This window comes from Arachis hypogaea, chromosome 6 (assembly GCF_003086295.3).
Source record: "Arachis hypogaea cultivar Tifrunner chromosome 6, arahy.Tifrunner.gnm2.J5K5, whole genome shotgun sequence".
NCBI lineage: Eukaryota > Viridiplantae > Streptophyta > Magnoliopsida > Fabales > Fabaceae > Arachis > Arachis hypogaea.
In genome coordinates, this window is record NC_092041.1 from 101,445,230 (window position 1) to 101,472,813 (window position 27,584).

The window sequence follows — 27,584 nt, forward strand, 5'->3', positions numbered from 1 at the left end:
AGAAGCAACTTGCAATGTCATTTGCAATGAAGGACCTTGGGCCAGCAAAGGAGTTTCTTGGCATAAGAATCGAGCGTGATAGAAAGGAGAAGAAACTTTGGTTGTCACAGGAGAAATACATAGAGAGAATGTTGCATAGGTTTCAAATGGAGAAAGCAAAGGCCGTCAGTACTCATCTTACTACACACTTCAAATTGAGTTGCAAGTAAAGTCCATCAAGTGATGAAGAGAAGAAAGACATAGAAAAAGTTCCATATGCATCAGCCGTGGATAGTTTAATGTATGCTATGGTATGCACAAGACCGGATATAGCTCATGCTGTTGGTTGTATTAGCCGTTTTGTTTCAAACCCAGGAATAGAGCATTAGAATGCTGTAAAATGGATAATGAGATATCTTCATGGTACTTCTAACATGAAGTTATGTTATGGAAGTGATAAGCCTATTCTAGTTGGTTACACTGACTCATACATGGCAGGAGATATTGACTCTAGAAGGTCCATTTCAGGCTTTTTGATCAACTTTGCGGGTGGAGCTGTGTCTTGGCAATCAAAATTGTAAAAATGTGTTGTTTTGTCTACTACCGAGGCCGAGTTTATTGCCATTACCGAAGCGTGCAAGGAGATGATTTGGATGAAGAAATTCTTGAAGGAACTCGGGTCTACTTAAGAGAGGTATGTGTTATTTTGTAATAGTCAAAGTGCTATACATCTTGGTAAAAACTCTACTTTTCATTCTAATCCAAACATATTGATATGAGGTATTATTGGATACGTGATATTTTGGATGTAGAGTTGTTGGAACTTGAAAAGGTTCATACTGATGAGAATGATTCTGATATGATGACCAAGACATTACCAAGATGGAAGTTTGAAGTTTGTTGCTTAATCGCCAGATTGGCGGTTACCTCCACATAATTGTGAGGAGGAGATTTGTTGGGTTTTTTGGGCTCCCTTCCTATGTGGAGAAAAAGTCCATATGCTAGTATCCAAGTCCATGAATAGTTGAAGTGGCTGAGGTGAATTAGGGTTGAGTGAGAGATGTCATTTTGAAAGGAGAAAACCAAACACTAGAGAGAAAAGAAGAGAGAAAGTTATTTTCACACATACACAAAGCTGTCTCTGTAAATTGGTCGCTGCAGATTTGTTAACCGTTAGATCGAGCTCAAATTTAGATAGTGTATTCTACACATCTGGTTCTTTGATTTCACCGTTCGGATCTTCGATTCAATATTTGTAGCTAGAGATATTGGCCACGTATAGTAGCTCTGTTTTTGTGGTATTTTCATTTTCTTGTTCTTGTTTTGAAAGATTTGAAGTTTGGGTTGTTTGGCTTGTTGTATGCACATTTTGTGCAGTAATTTGTAACTCTCTTGTACCCTATTTTTTCATTATAGTGAAACTATATCCTGATCTTGATAAGTCGTGGTTTTTACTTCTCTCATTGAAGAGGTTTTCTACGTTAAAAATCTTGGTATGTTAGCTTATTTTTAATTTTTGATTTATGCGATTTTTTTGCTACTATTAAATATTATTGTGTTAGTATTAATATTATTACTCCTCTAATTCTTACAAATAGAAAATTGTGTTTTATTCTGTCACATAGAAATACGGATTTACTATGTATGTTACCTTATCTTTGATGGGGGAACTAAGAGTGATAGAAAAGCTATAAACGTGGTGTTTCCCACGCAACTTAGTTTTGGATATCAAGATTGTGACATTCAGAAGCTAACAAAATTTCCCCTTTTCATCTTTCTTCGATACATCTTCAATCTTCTTTATCCTATAGCACCCCATATCTGCAAGATAAATCAATGATATAGTGTGACATTTTCCCCTAAAAAATTAAATAATGAAAAATATTATGGAAAAATTTCATGCTTGATTTAATTCTAAAGGTTTTAGTAGATATAGTGTATGTAGTCTTGATAATTAAGAGAATTTTTTAAACTAGCTATTAGTCAAAAATGGACCGTTTATTTAGCATAATTATTAATATAACTTAAGAACATATATTTCTGATTAAGCTTTATATATAAACTTATTAGACGATTTTTATTTATCATAAAAACAAAAAGTGAATTCCTTTGGACCAACTTTATCGGTCAAAGTCTATCAAAATTGAGTTCATCAACCAGTCAGTTCATTCATACGACTGAGCTAAGCCACTTTCATATATTAGCTGAAATAAAAACATTAAAATATAAAATTGTATTTAATGAATGAGATAGAAATAGAGATATAGAATTAATTTTTTTGTATTTATTTTGATAAAAAATATAAAAATATTAATAAAAAACATAATTATTTTTTATTATTTTTATTAATTTTTTATAATTATATTTTTTGTTATTATATATTTTTTAATTTTTTTAATAAAAAAATAAAAATAACTTAAATTTTTATAATTTTTTTAGTTTATTACTAAATAAAATACAGGAATATTAGTTTTTATATTTTTATTTTTTATATCTTAGTTTTAGTATGTTCTCTTATCTTATTTTGAAAATCAAAGGTAACTTAAAATACTAATAAAATTAGTTCAAAAAAAAACTAATGTATTTCTTTTTTATGTGACATCATTGTTGTACTGTACGAGACATAATTCTTGAACCCACAATCTACTACTACTAATAATAATAGTAATAATAATATTATTATTATTATTATTATTATTATTATTATTATTATTATTATTATTCACAATAAATATGAAAGTTATTGTCACTTAACACAAATTAACTCTAGAAATACAATCCAGAAAAACATATAAATAAATTTATTAGAATATATAAAACACATAAATTCTTGACAAGCAACACGGAAAAGTAATATAAAGGACATATTTGTCTTTTTATAATATCCCAAATTTATTGAAACGAATTCTAATTGAAAATTAAGAATTTTATTTCTTAAAATAGGAATTAGCTCGTTTTCTCTCTTCAAAAGAAAACGGTTAAAGATTAGAGTCAAATTTATATGATTAAAAACTTGAATATAACTGATAATTTAAAAATGATTATACTTTCACCCCGTAATTTCTAATAATTGCAATTCAGTCTTAAATGGTTTAATTTGCATTATTGATTTTAATTTTATTATTACTTTTTATGTGTTTAATTTTATAATTTTATTATTATTTTTGAAAATTTAGAATTTGAACGTAAAACTCTAATTGGACAAACTCGATTACTCGAAAACACACGACAACTCGATTTTTAAATTAAGTTATCTCTATTCACCCACACCTAGAGATAGAAGTAGAATCAACTTTATAAACACACATACAAACCGGTCAAATACACTTTATCTCACTTATTTTAAAAAATTTAACCAAGTTCTTGAAGGTTTATGCGTGAGAGAGATGCAATTCAAGAGTGATTGAAGTAGGAAGAAGGAGAAGTGGTCTTCCTTCAACACTATCACCAAAGCAAGGAGAAGCTCACCTTTCTTGATAAAGATGTGTATTAGTGATTAAGAATTGTGCTTAACCTATATCGTCAATAAAATAGATTACTTACTAAGAATGTTAATGAGGTGAGACAGGGACGAAAAATATCTTTTTATTTTTTATTTTTGATAAAATTGTGAAAGAATAGAAAAAGATAAGAAGAGATGAAAAAATTTTATTGATTGTTGATTGATTGAATTGTATTAAATTATGAAAGTAAAACTAAATATATACAAAGCATTGTTTACGAAAGATAAAAGTAAACATAAGATAAGATAAGATAAGATAAGATAAGATAAGATAAGATAAGCAGATAGCATAAAGATAAGATAAGATAATAAAGACTAAAATTATAACTGAATATATGTATTCTGTTGGGGTGAATTTGTGGGTCACGAGACTTCTTTATTGTTGTCATAAACTAAGGTGGAAGAGTAGTTTAATACGCCCCCGTAAGCTGGTGGATGGAAGAACAACTTGGATTAATTCGGATGAAATTGTTGAAGAAGATGCGTTTGACGTGGTGACGTAGAGGGAGATGCGTGCGGCGGAGCTAGAGCTGTCAACGGCAAAAATATAAAAAAGAGATGCAGGTTGGGTTTGAGTATGAGGAGGCGGTTAGGGCATTGGTACGGGTACTAGCTATATTCGGGTACGGTTTGGAAAGTAATTTGAGGCTGAAATTTGAGTATTTGGTTTCACGAGGTTGTTTCTGTATTTACACTATCTAGTCAATGTTAGTAGTTAATTAGTTATTAATATGAGAATAAAAAAATCCAATATTTGATTATTGAGTAAAGTGATATTTAGATACTCGAAGATTTCGACTTAGGACTAATTAATTTTTGAAGAAAAAAAAGTATCAATTAGATCATTTAAGATAGTACACAATGGACATGTATATCCCAATAAATAAAAAGTTATACAGTAGTATAATAATTGTTGATAGTTGCAATGATGTAACATGATCTTGACTAATAGCTTTATGAGAAATTGTTGAAGTAAAGAATTTACTTGGTATTTTTTCCTATAAAGTTTGACAGCAGCAGCATGAACAAGAAACTGGTGATGAGCCACAAGGTAAGGTTCGATGGCGGAATCTCCATCGGAGCAATTAAAGGGTAACCAGGTTGAGTATCTTCCTGAGGCTTTCAAAATATGAGCATAACCTTTTCAAAATAGCTCAAGTATTCTGAGAAAGTATTAGATCCGTACATTGAAGGATTATAATTATATATGCTTGTACCTAATTCCAAAGAAGGAGGTAAGCCGGGACTTGAACTTTCTTTATACTTCAATGCGTCAGAGGATACTTTTTTTTTTTGAAAGACAGACGTGGATCAATATGAAACTAGTTATATGTTTATGGTTGTTTTCTCATTCTACTTGCACTTTTTTGCCGTGAAATTTGTTCCTTGATGGGATCCAATCACGTATTGTTTCTTCAAAGTTGCGCCCGTGCTTAGATGAATCTTAGCCTGTAATTTTGCAAGTACTTGCAGTTATTTTTAGAAAATTGGATTGTTTGTTTGTTTGTGAAAAATTCAGTAAAATTTTGTTTGAAACAAAGAGATGTAATAATGTGTATAGATTAATTCTAGAGGATTTAAAAGATAAAAAAGTAACATGTTTTACTTCTCTTGAATCTGAAAATAGCTTTGGTATAAGAAATTGGGTCATGCAAGCATGTACCAAATTTCTAACACATTTTGTAGTACACATCAATCTTTAAAACCCACCAAAAACACCGAATACGAAACCTATGTGCCAGATGAGTTCTGTTCTTCTTCGTCCTTCCAATTACTATCATCAGGACCTTCTTGGTTCTTTTGAACTGGATGCATAGTTATTTCGATCACAGCAACAAATTCAAGTTGTTAGAAACATTTTTCAAAACTGCAGTACCAAGAATGCTATTAGACCGAATACTTCCTCAAATATGTCAGTTCGCAAGGGGATCGTCGATGAGTCTGAATTTGATTGGGATAGTAATACAGTGTGGCGAATTCGTGTGAACCTTAACATCACCGTAGACATTCTCGATGATCAAGATAATGATTGTGAATCTGTTGGGGAGAATTAAATGCCGATAGATGATGATTATTGGAGCCCGCAGCAAAGTCAAGATACTGATGCCATGCATGGGAGATGAATATATTTTCTAACTTCTTTTTAGTTTTATCATATTTTTTCAGTGCTCTGATACCATGATAAAATTGTGAAAGAATAAAAAAAGATAAGAAAGATGAAGATTTTTTTATTGATTATTGATTGATTAAATTGTATTGAATTATGAAGGTAAAACTAAATATATACAAAGCATTGCTTACGAAAGATATAAGATAAAAAGATAACATAGAGATAAGATAAGATAATAAAGATTAAAATTGTAACTAAATTTATGTATTCTGTTAGACTGAATTTGTAGACTATAAAATTTTTTTATTGTTGTCATAAATTAAGATAAAAAAAATAGTTTAATTATTTTTAAAATATGAATTATTTAACTATTTAATTAAATATATCAAATTCTTTAATGATTCTAATGTATTGTGTTCGTGTAAAAATAATTTTATTTTAGTGGTGTAAGTGATCTGAATCCATCAAATTTGTTTTATTGAATTAAAGGTACAAAAATGAGTAGAAGGGAGAGAAGGGAAGGGGAATGAAAGTGGGCTAGTTGTGCCTTAAGATTGGATGAGAATAAATTGAGAAAAAAAGGTTAAAGGGAGAAGAATGAACAACACCCAATTGCAGCCATTGATTCGTTGGGTTGCTTAATGGGCCCTATTTATAATTCAGAGGAATAATAATTAATTAATTAAACCATGACCCCACTTCCTCATCATAGAAATACATAGTAACTTGTTTCTTATATTCAATTTGGTATAGTTCAATTTAAAAATTATTTCCCGACAAATATCTATAAAAAATCTTTACAATAATTAAAAAGCTTCATATCAATCTTCTTTGGTCCAAAATTAAGAAAATATAGTTGAATGTTATTATTAGGACAATTTTATAAATATGATGTTGTGTCAAATTCATAAGAATTGAAGGATGAAGCACTTTTCCTTTTCTGAGATATTTTTCAGGATATAGATGTCCATCTTAGTAGATTTTATTTTACTAATTCTTTAGTATCTTTTCGAAATCGGACACGTGGCCTTGTCTTTAGGCAATTAAAAGCATCAAACTATGCAAGCTTTGTTTGCGCTGTAAAATGATTGAAATCTCATGAAAGAATAGAATTTAGAATCACATTTTTTTTTCTTTTTTTGGTTGCTTTTCAAAACTGAATGTAGAACTTTATTCCCCTATCCTAACATGCCATAACTGAATCTCGAGTTTATATTCGGAAAGAAATAAAGTCAAATTACTCTAATACAAAGAGGACAATACATTTTTTGAATATAAAAAATGTTGAGAAAGCTTATATTTTTATTAAATTTTATTATTATATAGGCCAACTACATAAAACAAGAAAATAATATAATAACTGAAGAAATAATGTACATTACACACGCTTCTCTCTTTATCTTTTCATAATTATCTTGTACAATTTATAAAACTTGTGAAATAAATGTCCAAAATGAATTGCGTGCATTTCTACTTTTTTGCTGTAGAAAGTAGATAAAATTAGGTTATTAGAAAAGTTATATATAATGTACAAGCTTTCCCCAGTGGAATCTAAGTTAAATAATTAATATATAATTTTTGCTTTTAAATAACACATATTTCTTGCTTCATAATCTTAGTTCAAATTTCATTATTATTTAGATTTTAGAGATAAAGTGATGATGAAGGAAATAGAGAGAGAGGGGTGCAGAATGAGTTAAATCGCCTATCTCACAATTTATTCACAAGTTTATAAAATTAGTGAGAAAGTTTAGGGCTTTTCAAATAAATATTAAGAGCGTAACACTTTTTATTAATATTAGTTAATATTTTATATCGTATTATATTTTTATATTATATATTAAAATTTATAATTTATAATTTAACTAATTCTATATATATTATTTCGACATTACATATAAAACTATATTTATTATCTAAATATTAATTTAAAATAATAAATTTTATTAGTTATATAACTAATAAACATTATTCTTTCAAAAATTGAAATTGGACCGAATCTCATATATATATTTATACTGGAATTCTCTTCTCTACTATCTCATGGCAAAAATTCTTTTGTTCTATCAAAATTAGCAGTGAAAAAGTTGTCCATATATATCGAATTTTATTTGGAGCACTTTGGCTTTATACGTACGTAAGTCGTAAGATATACTCCACGATTTCCGATAAAGACATACATATGATATTCTGCTCACATATCTCAATAAGATAACAACATCTCATATTATTAATCCCAATCAGTAATTTATTAAATTTTTTTCTTTTTTATTTAAAAACAAAATTTATTGTATTTTAAAGATATTTGTCATTTTTTAATACAAATACTAGTTAATAGCATGTACACTTTATTACAACAAGACACAAAATTTAAATTTTTAATATGTTTATTATTTATTAAAAAATAAAATATTTAATTTTTACTATGGATGTACATGGTCTTATCCGGTCCGAAGATTCGGTCCAATCTTGAACACTTTAAGGACTAATTTAGTGTGATTTTATCTGGTTTAGGGTTGGGTAAGGGTCTCAAAAATAGACCGGTCATTATTTTGGGTCGGATTCGGGCCATAGCTCGGTCACCCGAACTCGGCCCGGTGGCCCGGTCATCATACACAATTAATATTTTGTGTTATTAGTGATGGATGATGACTATTCTTATATGGAATTTAAATATTATAAACCTTAATATTTTGTGTTATTAGTCGTTATAAAATTATAAATTAATATTTTATGTTTAAAATGTATAAGATTTTAGACTAACGTATAATATTGTGTTATTTGTATTAATTTAAATATTTGGTGTTATTAGACAATATTAGTATTGATTATGATTATACTTTAATTTTAGAGAATGATTGATTCTTGTTATATTTTTTTAAGTGAATTTTACTATGTGAATTGTAAAATAATGGTTGGAGATTAGGTGATTTTTATATGTTAAAGACCCAGTTTTCACTCATTTTTTATCCGGTTTTTATTCGGTCCGAAGATGCGTAAATTTCATCAGGTTTAGAATCGAGTTACGTTTTTAGATCCGGTCTATATTTCGAGTCGAATTTGAATTAAATCAAATCTAGTATGGTCTGGCCAATATACACTCCTAATTTTTACTAATAATAATTTTAACACACATCTTTAACTAAATTCAGAATAAAAATTATTCTTGAGAAAAGTGTATTTTCTTTGACTAGGGCTAATTATAAGAACTTGTGAGTCAGTGAAGTAGAACTGACCAAGTGGCAGTTTAGCATATTAGAGTGCCGAGATTTGGGATAATGAGTTTGTGAATCCAGAATGTCATACCAGGATTTGGCTGAAATTAGGATAAATAATATTACCAACTTCTCCACCACTTTATTATTTATTATTAAAAAAGGCTAGATCGATGATTATTAGAATTTATTAATTTTTAGTTATATTAATTAATTATTAATATTTAATAATATATAAATATATTATTAGATTATTAAAATAAAAAATTAAATAAAAATAAATTAAATTAATAATTAAGTGATGATTAAAAATAATAAATTTTGATATTTTTAATATTTTTTATTATTTGTTATATATTATATTTTACAATATAACATTGACCCTACAGAATCTAGTCTTCGACCATGACAACACATTTAAGACCACAAAGTTAAGGAGCTTAATCATCAAATTGCATTTTTGTATTATTATTAGTTGTCCTCCTATTAATTTTTGTACATATTCTATTAATCTTTTGTTCTTTATCTTCAACTTATCTTTCTTTCTTTTTTCTTTTTTTTTTTCCACGCGCGCCTAGAGATTGCCAGATTGGATAGGATAAGGGAATATGATACTTTAAGTTAACACACTAAATTATAATTAAACAAATTTGGTCCAGAGAGCTCATGTTTTTTTAACCTGCAATTGACGAATAAAAATTTTAATACAATTTTTTGAGCCAACAATCAAAGAGATTAGAGAAGAGGAAGGAAGACAGAAAAAGGAGAAACTTAGTTGAAAAATGAATTAATATATCTTGTTTATATTTGTATATGTTATGTAGATATTTATACTTTGAAATCAAAGAGACAGATTTGACAAAATCAAAAGATAAATGATGGTTCAAGATTTAGATTTTGAAAGCGAAACCAAACTCTTTTTTTGGAAGTATTAGTTTTAGAAAATACATCAAAGTTTCTACTTTATTATCAATGGAAAAAATAAAAAGATGACAAAAATTATACAATATTGGCAGAATCATAAACATGAATGCAAATATATCATAAATGTGATAGAAATAGACTTTATTATAATTTTGCATAAATAAAAATATGAAGCAACAACGTCTTACAAAATTTTAAAGTATTCCGAGATACAACTAAGAACCTTTATAGAATTTCGGTAGTTTTAAAGTAAAAAAAGCATAAAATTTGACAAAGTAAAATAGAACAAAAAAAAAAAAAGAATTTTGCAGAAATGTAGATTACATAAACATAAAGTGAGCAGAACTATAAAGAACAAGAAAAGAAAAAATGGAAAAAAAAAATCTAACTAGAAGAATTAACTTAGATAAATTCGTAGAAAGTCGCTGGGATGCGTGAGAGAATAAATGTGTTTTTTGAAGAGAATATTTAATCTTTTATTTTTCGTAAAAAAAAATACTTGACTAATTTTAAATTGACAAGTGACCACACATAATTACTTTGCTAACAGCGGTTCTCGCCAGAAAATATTCAACTTTCCTATTTGTCAAATCTCTCATTTAGACCTCCTTTGTCAATTTGACACTTCAATGTTTTGGTACGTCGGCTCTAACTCTAACCGGCTTTTCCTCATCAATCTTGACACAAATTTTATCGAATAATATAAGATAGATGTATATATATCTCATTTATATTGTAAAGTATTTACCTATTTTGACCCTTAAAGAATTTTGGGTCAGACACTTTAATCTCTAACTAAAATTAATTATTCGATTGGACCCTAACAATTAAATCACTTAGGTCCTTGCCTTCGTCAATTCTAATGGAAGACAAAATAATTCTTAACAACTTTAACCGGGGACAAAATGATCCTGACTCATTGTTCGAAAATAACACTATTCTTTCCTAATTTTTTATCATATCTCGCATAATCCTAACATTCATACTCTCATTCTTTACCTTCACAGTCTTCTTTTCTACTTTTTTCTTCCTTATCTTCAGCTCCAAGATCAAGTCATGGTGTAACTGCCACACGTGTCGCACCTACCTCAACATGTCATAGACCACACATTTCCTAAATCTCTGTGACTGGTACACGCACATTTTCCGCACTTCACCCACCAGAAGCATCCACTCCACGTCCTGGACAACAGCATCACCTTCAACCCCGACAACGTCCACCACATCCTCAATACTAAGTTCCACAACTACTCCAAGGGCACGCTTTTCTCCACTCTCTGGCAAGTAATATAGATTGTTGGATATTAGGACATCATGAGAAGATTCTCCTTCGACATCATATGCAAATTCCATTTGAAATGGACCACGAGTGCTTCATTCCTTCTTTTCCGAAGTCCAAATTGACAGACAATTTCGACCTCACATCCAAGCTATCAGTACAACGAGCAATGTCGCCGTTGCTGCTCATATGAAAACTGAAGCGATTATTGAACATTGGTTCCGAGAAAAAGTTGAAGGAAGCGATCGGAGTTGTCGATAATGTGGTCATGGATATGATAGGGTAGAGGAAGAGAGAGATGGCGACGACGACGACAGGTCTTAACAAATCAGATTTGATGTCTAAATTCATGGGATTCATCCAAGACGACAAGTACTTGAGAGACATAGTCATTAGTTTTCTGATTATGAATTGGTTGAGAACAAGTTGAATATTTTTCTTTTTGTGAATATTGAAGTTGTAGAGTGTGCATTGTGTAGCTTGAAGTTACAGTGTTAAACTGTTAGTATTATGCGAAATATGATGGAAATTAGAGGAGAACAGTATCGTTTTCGAATAAAGGAGGTCAAAGACCATTTTGTCCCCTGTTAGAGTTGTCAAACATTTTAAAAATACACATATTTATATATATAGAATTAATTAATTATTTATTTTATAAAAGAATTCATCAATAAACCTATTTTTGAAAGTTAGTTTTGACATATAGTATATTATTTATGATATTGCTTGGAAACCAAAAATAAATAATTCAAATTTATTTTATTTAATATTTATTAATTATTGTGATAATTAATAAATATTAAATAAAAAAATTTTGATTATTGTTAACTAATTTATTTTGATTAACAAATATTTTTATATTATTTGTAGCTTGTATATGTCATACTTTTCGGTTTATGTCACATGCTCTGTTCCAATTTTGTTAATGTTTCCTATAGCGTTAGATCTCATTCAAACTTGGAACAGTTAATAAAGACTAATTAAATATTTGGTAAGTTATCGATTTTGTTTTTAATGTATGGATTATGTCTTAATTTTATTTTTAATGTTTAAAATATTTTATTTTATTTTAAATATTTTATTTTATTTTATTTATGTCATCTGATCAAAATTAATTTTTTTTAAATATAATTTTTTCTATTCTATTTAATTTTCTTTCTTTTACTCTTATACTACTTCTATTCCTAAATTCATATAAGGGATAAATACTATTTTAGTTCTTAAAGTCTAAGGTCAAAATTGAATGCATCCTTAACTTTATTTTTTAATTCAAAATCGTTCTTAACATTTTATTTGGTATTAAAATTGTCCTTTTAACTTTTTACAGATAAAAATATTCTTATATTTGTTCTGACTCTAATCTTATCATCCACCACCACCGTCACTCTTACCACCATCACCACACCTTATTTTCACCAAATACTAACAATCAAATTCAAGACCACAACATTCAATAACAATAATTTAGTATTTAAATTCAAACGATTATCAATTTCATCCATTACCAACGATAACACATAATTCAAATTCAATAACAACAACATCAAATTCAACAACAAAAATAACACACACCGTTCATTTTTTTTTTTGAAAAAAAAAATTAGGACAGAGAGGGAAGAGAGATAGAGTAATAGGGGAGGGGAGGAAGAAAGAAGAAGGAGGAAAAGGATAGCATGGCGCTGGCTTATAGAGAAGTCGATGCGCCATTGGAGAGAAAAACAAGAGAACGAGAGGCAGAGAGAGACCTTTTTTTTGGTGGCCTTAGCGATGACGTTGATCGTGAAGAAGGTGCTGCCTTCGAGCTACGACGACGACGATGGAAGCAATGCACAACCTTAGGTCGTCATAATTTTCGTGCTCCACGATGGTGTACGGCTCACTCGCCACTATGTCCGTCATCGCCTTGTACTTTTTCACTCACGACCTAAATGACAACTGCTAACCATTGCGGGTGAATTGTTTGCGTCCGACGGATGAAGTCGATGAGCATCTTGGCCAACCGCGCAGTTGAGGTGGCAGGAGCCATGGAAAATTGAATGGTTGAATCAAAATTTGGAAAAGAAAGACAGAACAGTGTGAGTATTGAGAAGAGAGAAAGAGAGTCTAAAACCCTAGTCCTACTACTAATAACAATTAGATGGGTATTTTTGTCTGAAAAATATTAAAAGAATGATTTTAATACTAAATGAAATGTTAGAGATGATTTCGAATAAAAAATAAGGTTAGGGACAATTTTGATTTTAACCCTAAATTTCAGATACCAAACCAATATTTATCCCTTAATATAACAATTATTGCAGTCACCATAATTAAAATTGTTATCGTTACTTAGAAAAAGATAATGAAGTAAAAATGCAAAAAGTAAATCTCTCTCTCTCTCTCTTCTCTCTCTCTCTCTGCGCGTGTTTGTGTGTACTTGTGCTCTCTTTTTGGGCTTTGTCCAATTCATAAGGCAGTAGCGACTCTCCTTCTTCGTCCTCCTGTCCCTTCTTTCTTTCATCGTCGCCCATCTCCTTCCTCCTAGTTTCTTACCCTCCTCTTACTCGACTCTTTCATTCTTTCTCTTCGTTTTTCTCTCTCCTTTTCCCTTCTCTTATTTTCATTTGTTACAAATTAGGTCCTTTTATTTTCTAAGTTTTTTAGATTTAATAATTTTTTTGTAGTGTACTTCTCTCTCTTTGTGGTGTTTTTTGTTTTTCTTTGTATATAATTTAGTTATAAAAATGCTGATTTCTCATATTTGGGAAGAAGATATATCAAGAAAAATGGTTCTTTCATAGAAATATTGACAATTAAAATTTTTTTTTAAATTTAGACAAAAAAAGATATCTCACAATATTGCAGCACATTTTGTGAAGATTTAGGAACTAAAAATGCTTACATTTGTTTCAATTCCTACTTATTAAGATTATCTAAAATCTAAATTTGTACTTACTTTCAGCACATAGTTCAAAATAGATAATATCTCATTTCTTCTTTAGACTTGTATCTAATATATTTTTCTTTTATCTATATCTATCTTTAAACTTTTCTATGAATGGAATCTCTTTTTTGTAATGAAAAGAATAAAAATGTATTTTTAGATTTTTTTAAATGGACCTTTTTTGTATCTCATTAACCAAGTTGGGCCTTTCATCAATGACACTTTTTTTTGGTCATTATCAATGGAACTTCAAATTACAAATTTGTTTATAGGCTCAACCAACAAGCTATTGGGACGGATCTCTTTGGTGTAAACCTTTTAGGGCTTTCCTTTTTCATGTTTTGCGCGCTGTTATTGTACTCTTGGAATCACTAATAGATCATTTTTCTTTCCTAGTTCATATTTTGAAACTTCATATGTAGATTCTCATTAGTAAATTGGGCTGGACATGTTAGACAGCTTAACCCAGCAAACTGTCAAGAACAAGAAAAAGAAAAAATAAAAGCCCAACAGAGTGCAAACTGTTAAGCTCTTATTATTGTGGTGACGCCTTTTAATCTAATGACAAAAACACCTTTTAATTTAATCTTGAGTAATGCTATAGAATCAGTATGATTTATTTTTTTGTTCAATAATTAGTTAATAATATTTAAAAGTATTAATTAAAAGAGTAGTGTTGAACTGTTGGACTAAAAGTATTAGATTGCTAGTTAAAAATACTAGTTAATATAAATTAAAATGGCTGATTGTTAAACTTTTTTCTTTTTTCAGGACAAAAAAATTAATTTTATAAGCAAAATAAGTATCTTTTAGTTTAAGTCTCATTAACCATGATGGGATTGGATCTTCTCAAACGTTTCTCTCATTTTGTCAAGTATGATCTTTTAATCTTTTCATACAAAATCTTCTCTTTCATGTAAAGTTTTAAAATTGTTAAGAGTAAAGACTCGATTAAAATTTATCTAAAACATATATATATATATATAATAAATTATTATTTGTACCCATAAAAGATATAAATGGTGACAAAATGTACCCATATAAGAATGAAACAACAATTATAATAACGGAAGATGGTCTTCGTGTGCCAAAAATACTCAAACGTACATAAGTTAACTTCTTTATTACAATGATCGTTTTATTTTTATATGGGTACATTTGCCAGCGTCTATATCTTTTATGGGTACAAATACTAATTTATTCATATATATATATATATATATATATATATATATATATATATATATATATATATATATATACTAGGCACATTGGATACCCCAACGCGATTACTGTGATGAGAGAATCTTGCAAGGTTTTTCTGCAAGGAATATTTTTGTTCTCTTAAAATATGAAATCGATTGTGAACCAGAAAAATGAAATCAAATTCCCTTTTGAATATCTTGTATGATTCTGGGTCACTGTCTGACATATACTTGCGGTTCCAATACATACTTGAAACTAGAAAGAGAAGTAGCACCCTTTTGTTCTATTATGCCAAAATTGAAGTATAAAAACGAATTGACCAAAAAGAAGTCTTAATTAATTGTCAATCATTATTAAAGATGAAGCATTAACAAGGGTGACAAATTTTATTAGTAGGAAATCTCAACTCAGAAACTCTTTTTTGCACCATTTGGGGAGTTCAAGGAACTAAATTTTGGAAGAGGGCCTAAATTCAAATAACAATACTAAATGTAAACAAAAACTTAGTTATCAAATCAATTATTTATAATCAATTATTTATATAAGATATATATTAAAATATAAAATATAAATTAAAAATGACTTAAATAATATATATTCATACACAAATATATATGGTAGTTAATTTGGTAGCTTAATATTTTTTAAATTGAAATCGAATTGATGATTGATTGGCATTCAAACTTTACTTGTTTTCAAAAAGTAAACGTGCATGGTGCGTTATAATTCAACAATGGGGGCTGTCTATAATAATAATAATAATATTAATAATGGCACAGTTGGTGGATGCCCAAATGAATTGTGAAATTGAAGCCTTGAAAGGATAAATAAAGAAATTGGGTGTGAGAACGAGAGATCATGGCAGCCACGCATAGTCGTATTTTTATTTTTATTTGACAAAATTAAGAACAACAGATGTAAAGCCCTTCATGCAAATTTTGAATATGATGATGTTTGTTGACTAAATATATCTCTTTTCTTCGTAAATAAAATAAAAAAAATAAATAATGGGTGTTTGTACCAATAAGTTAGAAATAAATATGTAAAAGATACAATGAAAAAATTACTTAACGAGAAAGTGACATATGAGCGACATAATCTATATCAACAATTACTTTTTTACTTTACTTTTAAAAATGTTATTTAATCTTATTAAAGAGTATGTTAAACATCTTAAAACTAATAATATTCCTCTAATAGGTGTATTATAATCATTTTAAAATTATATTCGAATTTTTATTCTCAGATACATTCAAACAATCTTACATTAATCTATCAGGGTATTTCAGTTTTTTTTTTTTTTTTCAATCAATGCTAATTGGTATTTTAGTAAAATGAACTAAATGCATATTTTAAATTTTTAGAATTAATCTTAAAAAAGACATTTTAATCTTTTCAAAATTAAGCAATAGGATATTTAAGTTTTTTAAAATCAAATTCAAATATCTAATTTATAATTTCTAATACAATTAAACAACTTTAATTCTAAAAGAATATTTTAAACTGCCTAAGATTAATCCTAAAAGATTACTTTAATCTTTTAAAAATTAACCGTAAGAAAATTTCATATTTTAATATTTAACTCAAATATATTTCACTGAAATGTTTAATTAATTTTGTCATTTCAGATGTATTCAAATAGTAATGTTTAGGCCACGAACATGAAGGAAGTGGCCTAAGGTCAATAAATAATTGCAGAATAATTACAAATCACCTGTCAAAAACAGCTTTGAGAATAACAAAGAATTTAGACGCATGTTCTTATGAAATACATTGAGAATAATTTAGTAAATATGTCAAACTGCCAATCCACTTTAACTAATATTTCTGCGGGATGACGACCCATGTTACATATTTAAACCTCTAAATTGATTATAAAAAGAAAAGGCTATGCAACCCACTAAAGGAGTATAGGCTTGAAAGCCCCAACACCCAAAAATTCAGACTAATTTGAGACCTAACTAACTGTTCCATAAAGTTCATTACATTAAAAAATTGTATGAGAAGCCAAACCCCACCTGTCACTGGGAACAATCATAAAACAAAAAGAGAAGGGAACAATCATAAAGCAAAGCTGCAGGTATGGGTTTGTGAGACTAAAAATTGGATCCTTTGTGATTGTCACAATTGGCAAACAAACAGACAAAGCTTCTTTGATAACATTATACATAATTTTCTTTTTTAAAATAACATTATACATATGTTAATATGTTATTGTTACAAACATCTTATAAAAAATGCTAGTGCTTGTTAATACTTAATACACTAAGATAAAAAAAAGTTCTAGTTATGAGAGACATAAAAATCATGAGTCTCCATTGATTCTCACTCGTTTCTTAACTTGTTACAAAAATTGTTATTAAGTTACAAATTCTCTCTCAGAATTGGGAATAGACATAGCATTACTGCAACATGTAAAAAAAATATGCCAAACCAAACAAAAACAATAACCATCATTATGCAAATTCTTATTCTCAAATCTCAACTGCTAATCCTCTAATACCAACGTATTTGTTGTGAATAAAGGTGCATAAGTTCACAACAGATTTGTTAATAGAATTAATTTGGAAGTATTATTTACACAAGGCATACACCAGTGTGGTCTACTGGCAACCCAGCTTGAAGAATGGGACCAAAAAACCCACTTGCATTCAAAGCCAAACAAATAGTTAAATAAATAATAAATAATAAAATGAGTTCACACAAACAACCGTGTTGAGTTCATAAAAGCTTTGCACAGGTTTTGGAAGCTTGCCAGCAATTTCTGAAGCCCCAATTTCAAATCTCATTATTGAGAAAAAAAAAAATAAAGAAAAAATATAACACTATCTTGTGTTGCAATTAACTTCTTACTTTCACCCATACTGCTAAATTTTGCCTTCCCCAAGAATTTGGTTACATTTAATTTAATACCACCACCTAAGTTAATCAGAGTTCAGATGCAAAAATTTGTAGTGTAAAATCTGCTAATAAAGTGAAATTTGGTTGCTTTAATATGTTACTGTTTATAATGAACCAGAGGCTTGTAGTTATACACATATACTTGTACTGAACTAAGTTTAGCTTATTTGAGGAAAGGATTTTTAGAAGGAGATACACCCATCTCATAGATGGTGAAAGAGAAAGTAGCTTATTTGAGGGAAAGGGTGTTTTTGTCTCGATTGAACAAAGACTAGGCCATGGATAAGACTTCAATTGGAGATTCTAGTTAAAACCACCATGAGTAAGTCTTAACTAGAATCTCGAATTTAAGTCTTACCACTGTGACTAATCCTAGTCAATATTTGAGGAAAAAGGGTGCTGCGAAAGCTGATCTAATATGATATGATAGAACAAAAACTACTACTGCTATCAGGGTCCAATATCAGATTTATGAAACTATATTACCATCATCATAATCATTATCATCATCATCATCAATTTCACAAAACAAACTAATCAGCACTCCAATCCTGACCTAACAGAGAAGAACAAAATAATCAACACACCTCTGAAATAAACAAGAGTCATAAAAGGCCAGAACCCAAGAAGCCAAGCTATATGTGGCTATGCAATTCCACCTGCAGAATAGAAAATCAAAAACAAATTTGAATCCACTGGAAATCGTTGAAAGATAGAGAAGGAAGCACTAAAGGGAAAATCGAAGTACCTGTATCTGGAGACTGAGTGACTATGGAGAAGGAACAAATAAGGTTGGGGTAAAAACACCAAATCCAGCACCTATTCAATTCTCTCTATTTTTTGTTTTTTGTTTTTTTTTTCTCCTCAGAGTCTCCCAATTTATACAATAAAAAAGCACAGTAGAAACCTCAGCCTCTCTTTTGATCGAAATCCATTAAAGAAAGAAAAAGAAAAACTACTGTCCAGAGCCTTGAGAATCATCCTTAGAAGGAGGAGTCTGCTGGTGGTGATGGTGGTGGTGTTGGTGTTGGTGTTCTTGATGGTCCTGGTGCACCCTAGCCTGACCCATCTGCTGGTAAATCTGAGTCAAGGCCTGTGGATTTATGACCCCAATATGTCCATCTTGCGACAAACCAAGCTCCAAACCAGGCATCTGTTGTTGTGAACCACCCAAAATTGATGTAAAGCTCATCGGACCCATGCCGCCACCACCAGCGGCAGCAGCACCAGAGGGAACTGAAAAGTCAAACCCCGGGAACCCAATCTTTTGAAGGTAATTTGATGATCCCTCGTGATGGTGGGGCCATAACCCTGCTGTGGCGGCTGCGGCCACTTGATGATGATGATGATGGGGTCTTCCAACTAAATTCCCAACACCAACCATTGTTGCCCAACTGGTCCTACTGCTGGACCCTCCTAATTCGTCAATCTTTTGGTGTAAACCTGCGGAAAGAGATTGGGTTGCTGACTGGTGCGAAGAGATGGAGTTTCCTGCCGCAGCGAGAGCGGAAGCCGGGATTGTTCCGGTGCCGGTTGCGGCTATTATTGAAGGCTCGGCTTGTTGGAGGAGCCACTGGATTGTTTCGCCGTCAGATTTGTGGCCTAATTCTCTGGTCAACTGGAAGATCCTTGCTGCACACAGCGCCGGCATCCTTATCCTTCTTCCTCTTCCTTCCACCTTTGTGTGTCTGTCTTTGTTGGAGCTTCTCTTTGGCGCTAACTGCTGTGAGACCTGTTTCTTGTTCTCTTCTTTCTCTGATACCACAATCTGGAAATCCTTCACTTCTGATGCCTTGTTCTCTCCCATGGTGTTGTTTGTTGGTGGTGGTTGTGGTGACTCCTGTGGCTGCTTTGAGCCCTTGGGATCCATGAACAGTGTGTGTTTGTGTGGGGGAAAGAGAGAAAGTAAAGAAAAAAGAATTAATAAAAAAGAAAAGGGGAAATGATGGGTCCGTCCGGTCCTCTTTGATTGAAGAAGGGTGACCTCAAAAGTCCTAAACTTCATGAGTTTTCACTGTTTCTGGCAAGGATTGAGGGATTCATAAAACCCATTAAAAAAAAGTTATTGAAATCCCAATGTGCCCCCAATGTCAAATATTTTCACTCCATGGCCTTTGCTTTCTTACCTCTTTCACGGTGTAGTGGGTTTTGAGTTTTGACCAGCCAGATGTGAATTTTGAAAGCTACTTTAGCTGCCAGTTTCACCACCATTGATTCGGGGGATACTGTAACTCACTTCATACTTCAAATGTACATTGCCTTAGTTGATCTCCACTTTAGTTCAGAGATTGACAAATTATACTGATTTAGTTCTTCAGATTTTTACTATTTTAATTTGATTCTTTAGATTTAAAAAAATATATTGCATTAATCTAAGCATATTTTTCATCACAGCAATTCAATCTGTGAATAATGTAGTTTGCTACACTAGATATAATGACGGTTAAATAAGATGGCAAAAAAGTGTAATGGAACCAATTTAATTTTATTTTTTTATAATTTAAACAAACAACACATTTTTTATTCTTCTTCTTTCTCTTCTTTGTGCATAGTTACATATCAGAAATTCCGATTATAAGTGGCGTAAGCATTCTTCACATTCAACTACCAAGACTCGTAGTGATAACATATCATCGTAGATATTAGAGTATTGTGGTTGTGGCTTTAGCCTTATGCTTCGTTGGTCAACAACGGATTCAAATTCTAACAAATTATTATTTGGATATCTCAACTACAATGTGAGAAATTTTATGTAATTATTTTATTTTTGTTTCAGCTCACTAGGAAGAAGTGTTGTGGATTGTTTGTGTAACTGACAATAGACAAGAAGAGGTAGGTGAAACTTTGGATTCTATAATGAAAGTTGGACAAGTGAGACTAAATTTATATACTAAAAATAAACTATTACAGATGATAATAGAGATGAGAGAGATATATATATAGAGAAAGGGGGTGGGAAAACACCAGATGGGTTAACATTGGGAGGGGTAGCAATAGGCAAACGACTAAACAAGGTAGGGAACCTAGAATTTGGAACAAATTAAAGATGAGTATCATTGATTGGAGCTGGATTCTTTCTCTGTATTAGTTGATAATCTCCCGGTTGATATATCAAAACGGGAACTGTTCAGTTTGTTCAATTGGACGGACAGGATTAAAGACATTTATCTTGATGGAAGAACAAGAACGGGCAGATCTATCTATTTGAATTCGTTCGGTATACCACAAAGGAAGGAGTTTTGAAGGCTGTTGCAGAAATGATCTTATGGTATTGAGAGAAAAAATAATTTTTGTAGCAGAAGCAAAGTATAGAAGAAACCTGAACTGAAGAAGATCAAAGACAAAGAAGTGTAGGATTTCACAAGACAAAGAAAGGAAGGTGGATTTCAACAGCATAGGAATACAAGGAAAGCGGAAGAGCATGTGGATAAGTCTTCAAAGGACGCGTATGTCAAGGACCCAAATAAGAATGGATGGTCAAAAAAATAGAAATACCGGTGGCAAAAGAAAATGTTATATGGTTACAAAGGAGTATTGTGGGAGGCACAAAGAAGATGACCAGTTTTCAGGCTCTACGTCAAAAGATTTATAATGAATTGCCATGCGTAATGCATGTAAGGAAATTGGGTGCATACAAAGCAATGCTAACGTTTGACACATTAGCTAACGCAGAGGAAGCATACACTTTCAGAATGAATGATCTATTAAAATTGTTCTATATGGTATGGAGATGGGATGAGAGTGAGAGGAGTGAAACAAGAAGAACATGGTTGAAATGCTATGGAGTATCATTGCATGCATGGTCAACGGAGACTTTTACAAGATTAGGAGATTAATGGGGTGAGGTGGTAAAATGTGATAACTTAACAAAATCGTGCAGCTCGTTTAGTGTTGGTCGTGTCCTGATAGATACATGTATGTTTGATATGATCAACGAGTAGATTCATGTTACCATTAGTGCGAGTGGATTTGATGTTTTAGTGAAAGAGGTAGGTAGAGAGGTATATCAGGAAGAATGTTTTCCGAAGAAGGTTGACCGGCAAGGAGATAAGCGCATAGTGGTCAGGAAAAATGTGCAACATGTTGATATAAGGGATGTAGTCAGTGGTGGCGTTGAGCCGATGATGGCAAGATGGGATCCCGTGACAGGGCTTATGGTGGAGAAATAATTGAGTGATGAACAAGACAAGGACAAAGTGGTGATTTTGCCTTCTGAATTGAATGAACGAAATATTCAGAATTCAAATTGTCATTATGTGAGCATTGATTATGCGCGAACAAAGGGAAAGGAGATCTCAGTGGGGCCAGGTGCAACTATCCAGGAGGTGGATTCGGATTACACATTATCGTACAATTATGAGGGGGTTCAAAATGAGATTTCAAATGTTTATGGAAGGGAGCTTATTGGGTTTGTTGCAAAGAAGCCCAATGTGTTGAAAATCAAAGATGGCAAATATAAGGAGAGTAAGGCCCATTTGGACACTACAAGAAAAAGTCGTATTTGTAACAAAAAAATGTTACAAAATGTCGAAATTTTGAAACAAAAGTTTTTTGTAACACACAAAGGGGCCGTTGCAGTTACAAAAAGCTTTAGTAACGAAAAATGGAACTGTTACAATTCAATATGATATTTTGTAACAATTTTTTCTGATACAAAAAATCAGAAGCCGTTACAAAAGTGGTAACAAATTTTGATTTTCAAGGTATTTTTGGTGACAATTTATTTTTTCCTATCAAAAAATTTTGTTACAAAATGTAACATGATTTTGTAACATTTTTTTCTTTAGTTACAAAAGCAAATTAATTATTTTGTAACAACTTTTTTTAACATAAATTGCATGCATAATTTACTAAATTATTTTTTAAATTAACTAATATATTATCTATTTTAACAAGCAAATTTACATCTATATAATATGCAAAAATATACATAATTCAAATAAGATCCTTTTAGCTAAAATTATTTTCAAACAAAATAACATTAGTGAGTACATTGATTAGTTCTAAATATGTCTTGCATAAGTTCAACCAAAATATAAAAGTTCTAACATAGATTAGTGTCTCTATACATCAAAATATTCTTGAGCCCTCAAGGTAGCATGTGGTTACCATTTCCGCACTCCTGTAAATAAGAAAAACCGAAACAAAAAATTAGAAACAAGATATAACACTAATTATAATTTTTTCACTAAGTTTTATCCAAAATGTTTAGAAAAATTTTGGCAGAACCTCTCCTAAAACTTGGATATTTCCACCGTCTACGGTTCCAACAAAAACAACCAATTCACAACTTATGTCTCAGCCAATACCCATCCAAATTTATCAAACCAAATAATAGGATATTTGTCATTTTTCAACCATGACACAAGTAAAATTTGATAAATAGATCCATATACAAATTAAAGTATACTAATATAAAATGGGAATCATCTACGAAAATGTATTAAAACCATAAGCAATTTTAGGAGTACCTTTAGTGTCTAGTTTGTTTAATTGTCAAAGCGCGCTATGAGAGAGTTCACAACAGCTTATTGAGATTCCAATTGAGCTTTCATTTAAGCTAATTCTTCCTCTTGTCGTGTTCGTTGCTCTTCAAGTTTTTTTTTGAGCACATCTATTTCCTTTGTTAGCTCCTCCATCACATAAAAAAAAGCCGGAGAAAAAACCGTCTCTAATTTATAAAGTGTTATTGCAATCTGAGTTTCAAGTTTGTCTAGACTGTCCACCTTTAATTTCTTAGAACAAAGCTCTCTAAAAAAATACTTAGATGTATCAACGGTTCACAAACTTCATTGGGTAAAAGCTCACGAATTGCAAGTGGTAGCAGCCTTTCTATTAGGACATGGCAATCATGGCTCTTCAAGCCATAAATTTTGCAATCTTCAACGTGCACACACCTTCCAATATTTGATGAATACGAATCAGGCAACTTGAGTTCTTTCAAGAACTGACAAAGAAGTTGCCTTTCATTCTCCTTCCTGGTCTTTGACAATGTATATTTGGCTATCGGCATCACAAACTTGTTGTCCACTCTACGAGGATGAAGGTCTCTCTTGATACCCATAAGTTGAAGATCAAGTCGTGCATTAAGATTGTCCTTTGTCTTTCCATCTAAATGTAACAGTGTACCCAATATATTATCAAAGACGTTCTTCTCTATATACATTACATCTAAACCGGTTAGGTCTAACCCGGTAGAGGACCTGACCCAGTTGAATGAAGGAACACTAAGTGGAGCGTGCTTCCTTGTTAGTAACCAGCTGCAGCGGAGAAGAGAAGAAGAGGAGAGTCCAGGTGAGAGTGCAGCCGCGTAGGGCCAACGGCCTGCAGGGCAGGGAGCAGGGGGGACGTAGCTAACGACGGGCAGGCAGCCAACGTTAATGCGACAGTTCTGTCCCCTGTAGGCAAGAACATAAGACAAAGCAATGAGGGGAAAGACCATGTCCATGGGAAGATCACAATAGCACACCAGTTCGAAGAAGGGAATCGATGGAGAAGGAATCTAAAAGGGTACGAGACAGAAGAAAAATGACCGTTTGAAGCAAACCAGGAGGGGCGGGAACCCAATGGTGTCGGCGGTAGAGCCTTGGCGGCGGGACTGGGAGAAACGAACTGTGATGGGCAGGGAGGGAAAAACGAAGACCAAGTAATACAAAAGACTGACACAGAGGCGAACACGAATGAAGGTTTGGCGATGTATAGCAGCAACCAAATCCAGAGTCGGGAATAGGAAATGGCAGAGAATAAAGAGGCTTGAAAATTGGCGGTAGAATCAGGTGCGATCCCATGCAGCGATGAAGAGGATATTATGACAATTCTCCAAGAGCAAAATGAAGCATTAGATATGAAACGGAGACAGTCGAAACAAAAAGAGAAAATCAAAAGAAGTCGCCCAAAAGATATAGGTGGTTATGTGTAGAAGGAGTGATGACTAAAGATAACTTGCACTGTGCAGTTTGTCTGGTATATGGACTGCATGTGAGAGATGAAAAACTTTTATTATGGGAGGAATTTAGTTATATTATAGGTAAGGGTGTTCGCGGTGCGGTTTGGTTTTGTATTTTAAGGAAAAATCATCCGATCCAATGTTATACTAATTGTGCAGTTCGGTTTGGTTCGTTTTTTTTATTAAGACCATCCGAACCAAACCAAACCAATTAAATTCAGTTTGGTTCGGTTTTTAAATTATTTTTAAAACCTATCCTATTCTAATCATCAAATCATATCTAGGGTACTAAAATAATTAACAATTTCGGAAAATCAGTAGATGCAGATGAAACAATGATAAACTTGACTCATAAATCACAAACAAATTAGCAGAAACACAACAAATTAAAATCATTAACAATTTGGTTGCAAAAACAGCAGAAATAGATAGAACAATAATCAACTTGAACTGAATCAAGAAAATCAAGAAATACAACAAAACCAATTCAAAAAATTTTGCAAAAATGGTGCACCAATTCCAAACTGAATCAAGAAATAGAACCAAACTAAATAAAAAATACAACTAAACTAATTACAAAAATATTCATGTGGCGCACCAATTCCATAGATTCTTCCTCTTTCACTTTCCCTTTTCCTGCATTAACATTAAATAAATAAAACTTTCAGAATCAACCCTAAACCAGAATTTTCCAAAATCAAAAGAGAACGAAAATTTCAAAATTAAAAAAGAAAAATCAGAATCAACAACTCAACCATAGAATCAAGAACAAGCCAACTAAGTGTTCATTACAAATTAAAATCAATAAGAAGACTAAACCATAATTAATAAAAATAGAATCAGAACAAAAAAAATAACCTGAGACTTAGGCTCCATTGCAGAGGACGACAGAGGTGCAGAATGGTGAGACGGCGGTGGTGACGAACTAAAAACCAGAGAGACTGGACAGATCAACGACGAATGAGAGATGGACGACAAATGGCGGCGGCTTCGACTGCGTCTGTTGCGTGCTGCTGCGGTTCGTCGAAGATGACAGTGATTGTTGGTTCGTGGAGGAGGTGGCTGCTGGAGAGGTGGTGTGTGGAGTTGTCAAGGCTGAGGGAGAAAGAGAAGCACTACAAGCCTACGAGGAAGAGAGAGGAAGAGAAAAGGGTCGCGCCGTCGCGATGGTGCTGTCCGGTGGCATCGATGGCAGAGAAGAAGGAGGAGTTTTCGCTGAGATTCGGCGCTAAAGAGACTGAGAGATGGCTCGAGGGAGTTAGGGTTTCTGCTAGGGATGGCTGCGGCTGGTTTAGGAGGAAGTGTGGAGGGAGGCTGCTTTTATAGTAGGGTTTTTAATAACATCGGTTCGGTTCGGTTTGATTTTTTCCACCAAATCAAAAACCAAACAAAACCCAAAAAAACTGCAAAAAATCATTTTTTTAGGTTTTTTCAGTTTTTAATTTGTTCGGTTATCAGTTTTTTTTTGTTCAGTTAGACGGTTTTGTTTAGATTGGATCGGTTTTGAACACCCCTAATTATAGGGCTATGTCAAGTTCCTTTTTGTTACATGGAGGATTTCAATGAAGTTGTGCATACAGAGGAAAGGAAAGGGGCGACTAGCTTGTCAGCATCTGCTGAAGACTTCAGAGCATGGATAAATGATATGGAGTTGGTGAACTTGATGCTTAATGATCGTAAGTATACATGGTTTAGAGGGCAGTCTTGTAGCCGTATTGATAGAAGTCTGGTTAGCCTAGAATGGCTAGATACGTACCCAGAGACTCGACTTAGAGGAGGGTCGAGAGGATTATCAGATCATTGCCCCTTGATAGTGGAAGATAAAAGAATAGTTTAGGGTCTAAGACCATCCCGTAGCCTAGACTCGTGGTTCACATATGAAGTCTTCTTAAGGATGTTGAAGGAAGAATGGAGGGGGTTGGGAGATGCACAGTTTCTGGATATGCTGAAGGCGGTGTCAAAACCGCTAGGTAGATGGTACAAGCAACACTTTGGGAATATACGTGAGAAGATTAAAAAGTTTGAGGATGAGATCAAGAAAGTGGACGATATGGTTAGCAACGGGGTATATGATGGTACAGTAGAAGCAAGAAGAAAGGCGTTTGTAAGATGCTGTGAGATATGGTATACGAGATAGTATATACATTGGAAGCAAATGTCTAGATGTCGACATGCTAAGGAAATGGACCGAAACACAAGATATTTTCACAATATCACATCAGCAAAAAGAAGGAATAACCGGATTGAGCCTCTAGTGATTAATGGGAGATTGGTAAGGAATAAAGCAAGAATTAAGGTTACCACTAGGGATTTCTATAGAAAATTGTACCAACAGAAAGCTTCGCCAAATATTAGCTTTCAAGATGGTCTAGTCAATCAGTTGGAGACAGAGGAAGCTCAAGTGCTAGAGGTGTTGCCATCGGAGGAGGAAGTGAAGGATGCAGTATCGGATTGCGAATCATCTAAGGCGCCAGGTAGTGATGGATACAACATGAACTTTATAAACAAGTGTTGGGAAAAGATTGGAGTGGAGTTTACTAAAGCTGTGTTGATCTTTTTTGAGACGGCAAGGTTGCCAACAGATTCCAATGTTACTTAG

General features: G+C 32.0%; 2 protein-coding genes across 2 annotated transcripts; one reads left to right on the forward strand and one right to left on the reverse strand.

The window, feature by feature from the left end:
• Positions 1–18,502: 18,502 nt before the first annotated feature.
• On the reverse strand, positions 18,503–20,391 carry LOC112697168 (transcription factor TCP20). Its single transcript, XM_025750226.3, has 2 exons — positions 18,788–20,391; positions 18,503–18,698 (listed from the first exon to the last, which is right to left on the reverse strand). The coding sequence occupies exon 1, from the start codon at positions 20,042–20,044 to the stop codon at positions 18,995–18,997; it is 1,050 nt and encodes a 349-aa protein (XP_025606011.1). The 5' UTR covers positions 20,045–20,391; the 3' UTR covers positions 18,503–18,698; positions 18,788–18,994.
• Positions 20,392–26,534: 6,143 nt separating this feature from the next.
• LOC140173734 (uncharacterized) lies at positions 26,535–27,584 on the forward strand. Its single transcript, XM_072198285.1, has 3 exons — positions 26,535–26,714; positions 26,889–27,038; positions 27,321–27,584. The coding sequence occupies exons 1-3, from the start codon at positions 26,535–26,537 to the stop codon at positions 27,582–27,584; spliced, it is 594 nt and encodes a 197-aa protein (XP_072054386.1).

Coding starts and splice junctions, on each gene's coding strand:
- LOC112697168 (XM_025750226.3), bottom strand. CDS start 20,044: ATGAAGTTTAGGACTTTTGAGGTCACCCTTCTTCAATCAAAGAGGACC.
- LOC140173734 (XM_072198285.1), top strand. CDS start 26,535: ATGGAGGATTTCAATGAAGTTGTGCATACAGAGGAAAGGAAAGGGGCG. Junction 26,715..26,888: donor GCCGTATTGATAGAAGTCTG/GTTAGCCTAGAA, acceptor AGGATGTTGAAG/GAAGAATGGAGGGGGTTGGG. Junction 27,039..27,320: donor TCAAGAAAGTGGACGATATG/GTTAGCAACGGG, acceptor TTGTACCAACAG/AAAGCTTCGCCAAATATTAG.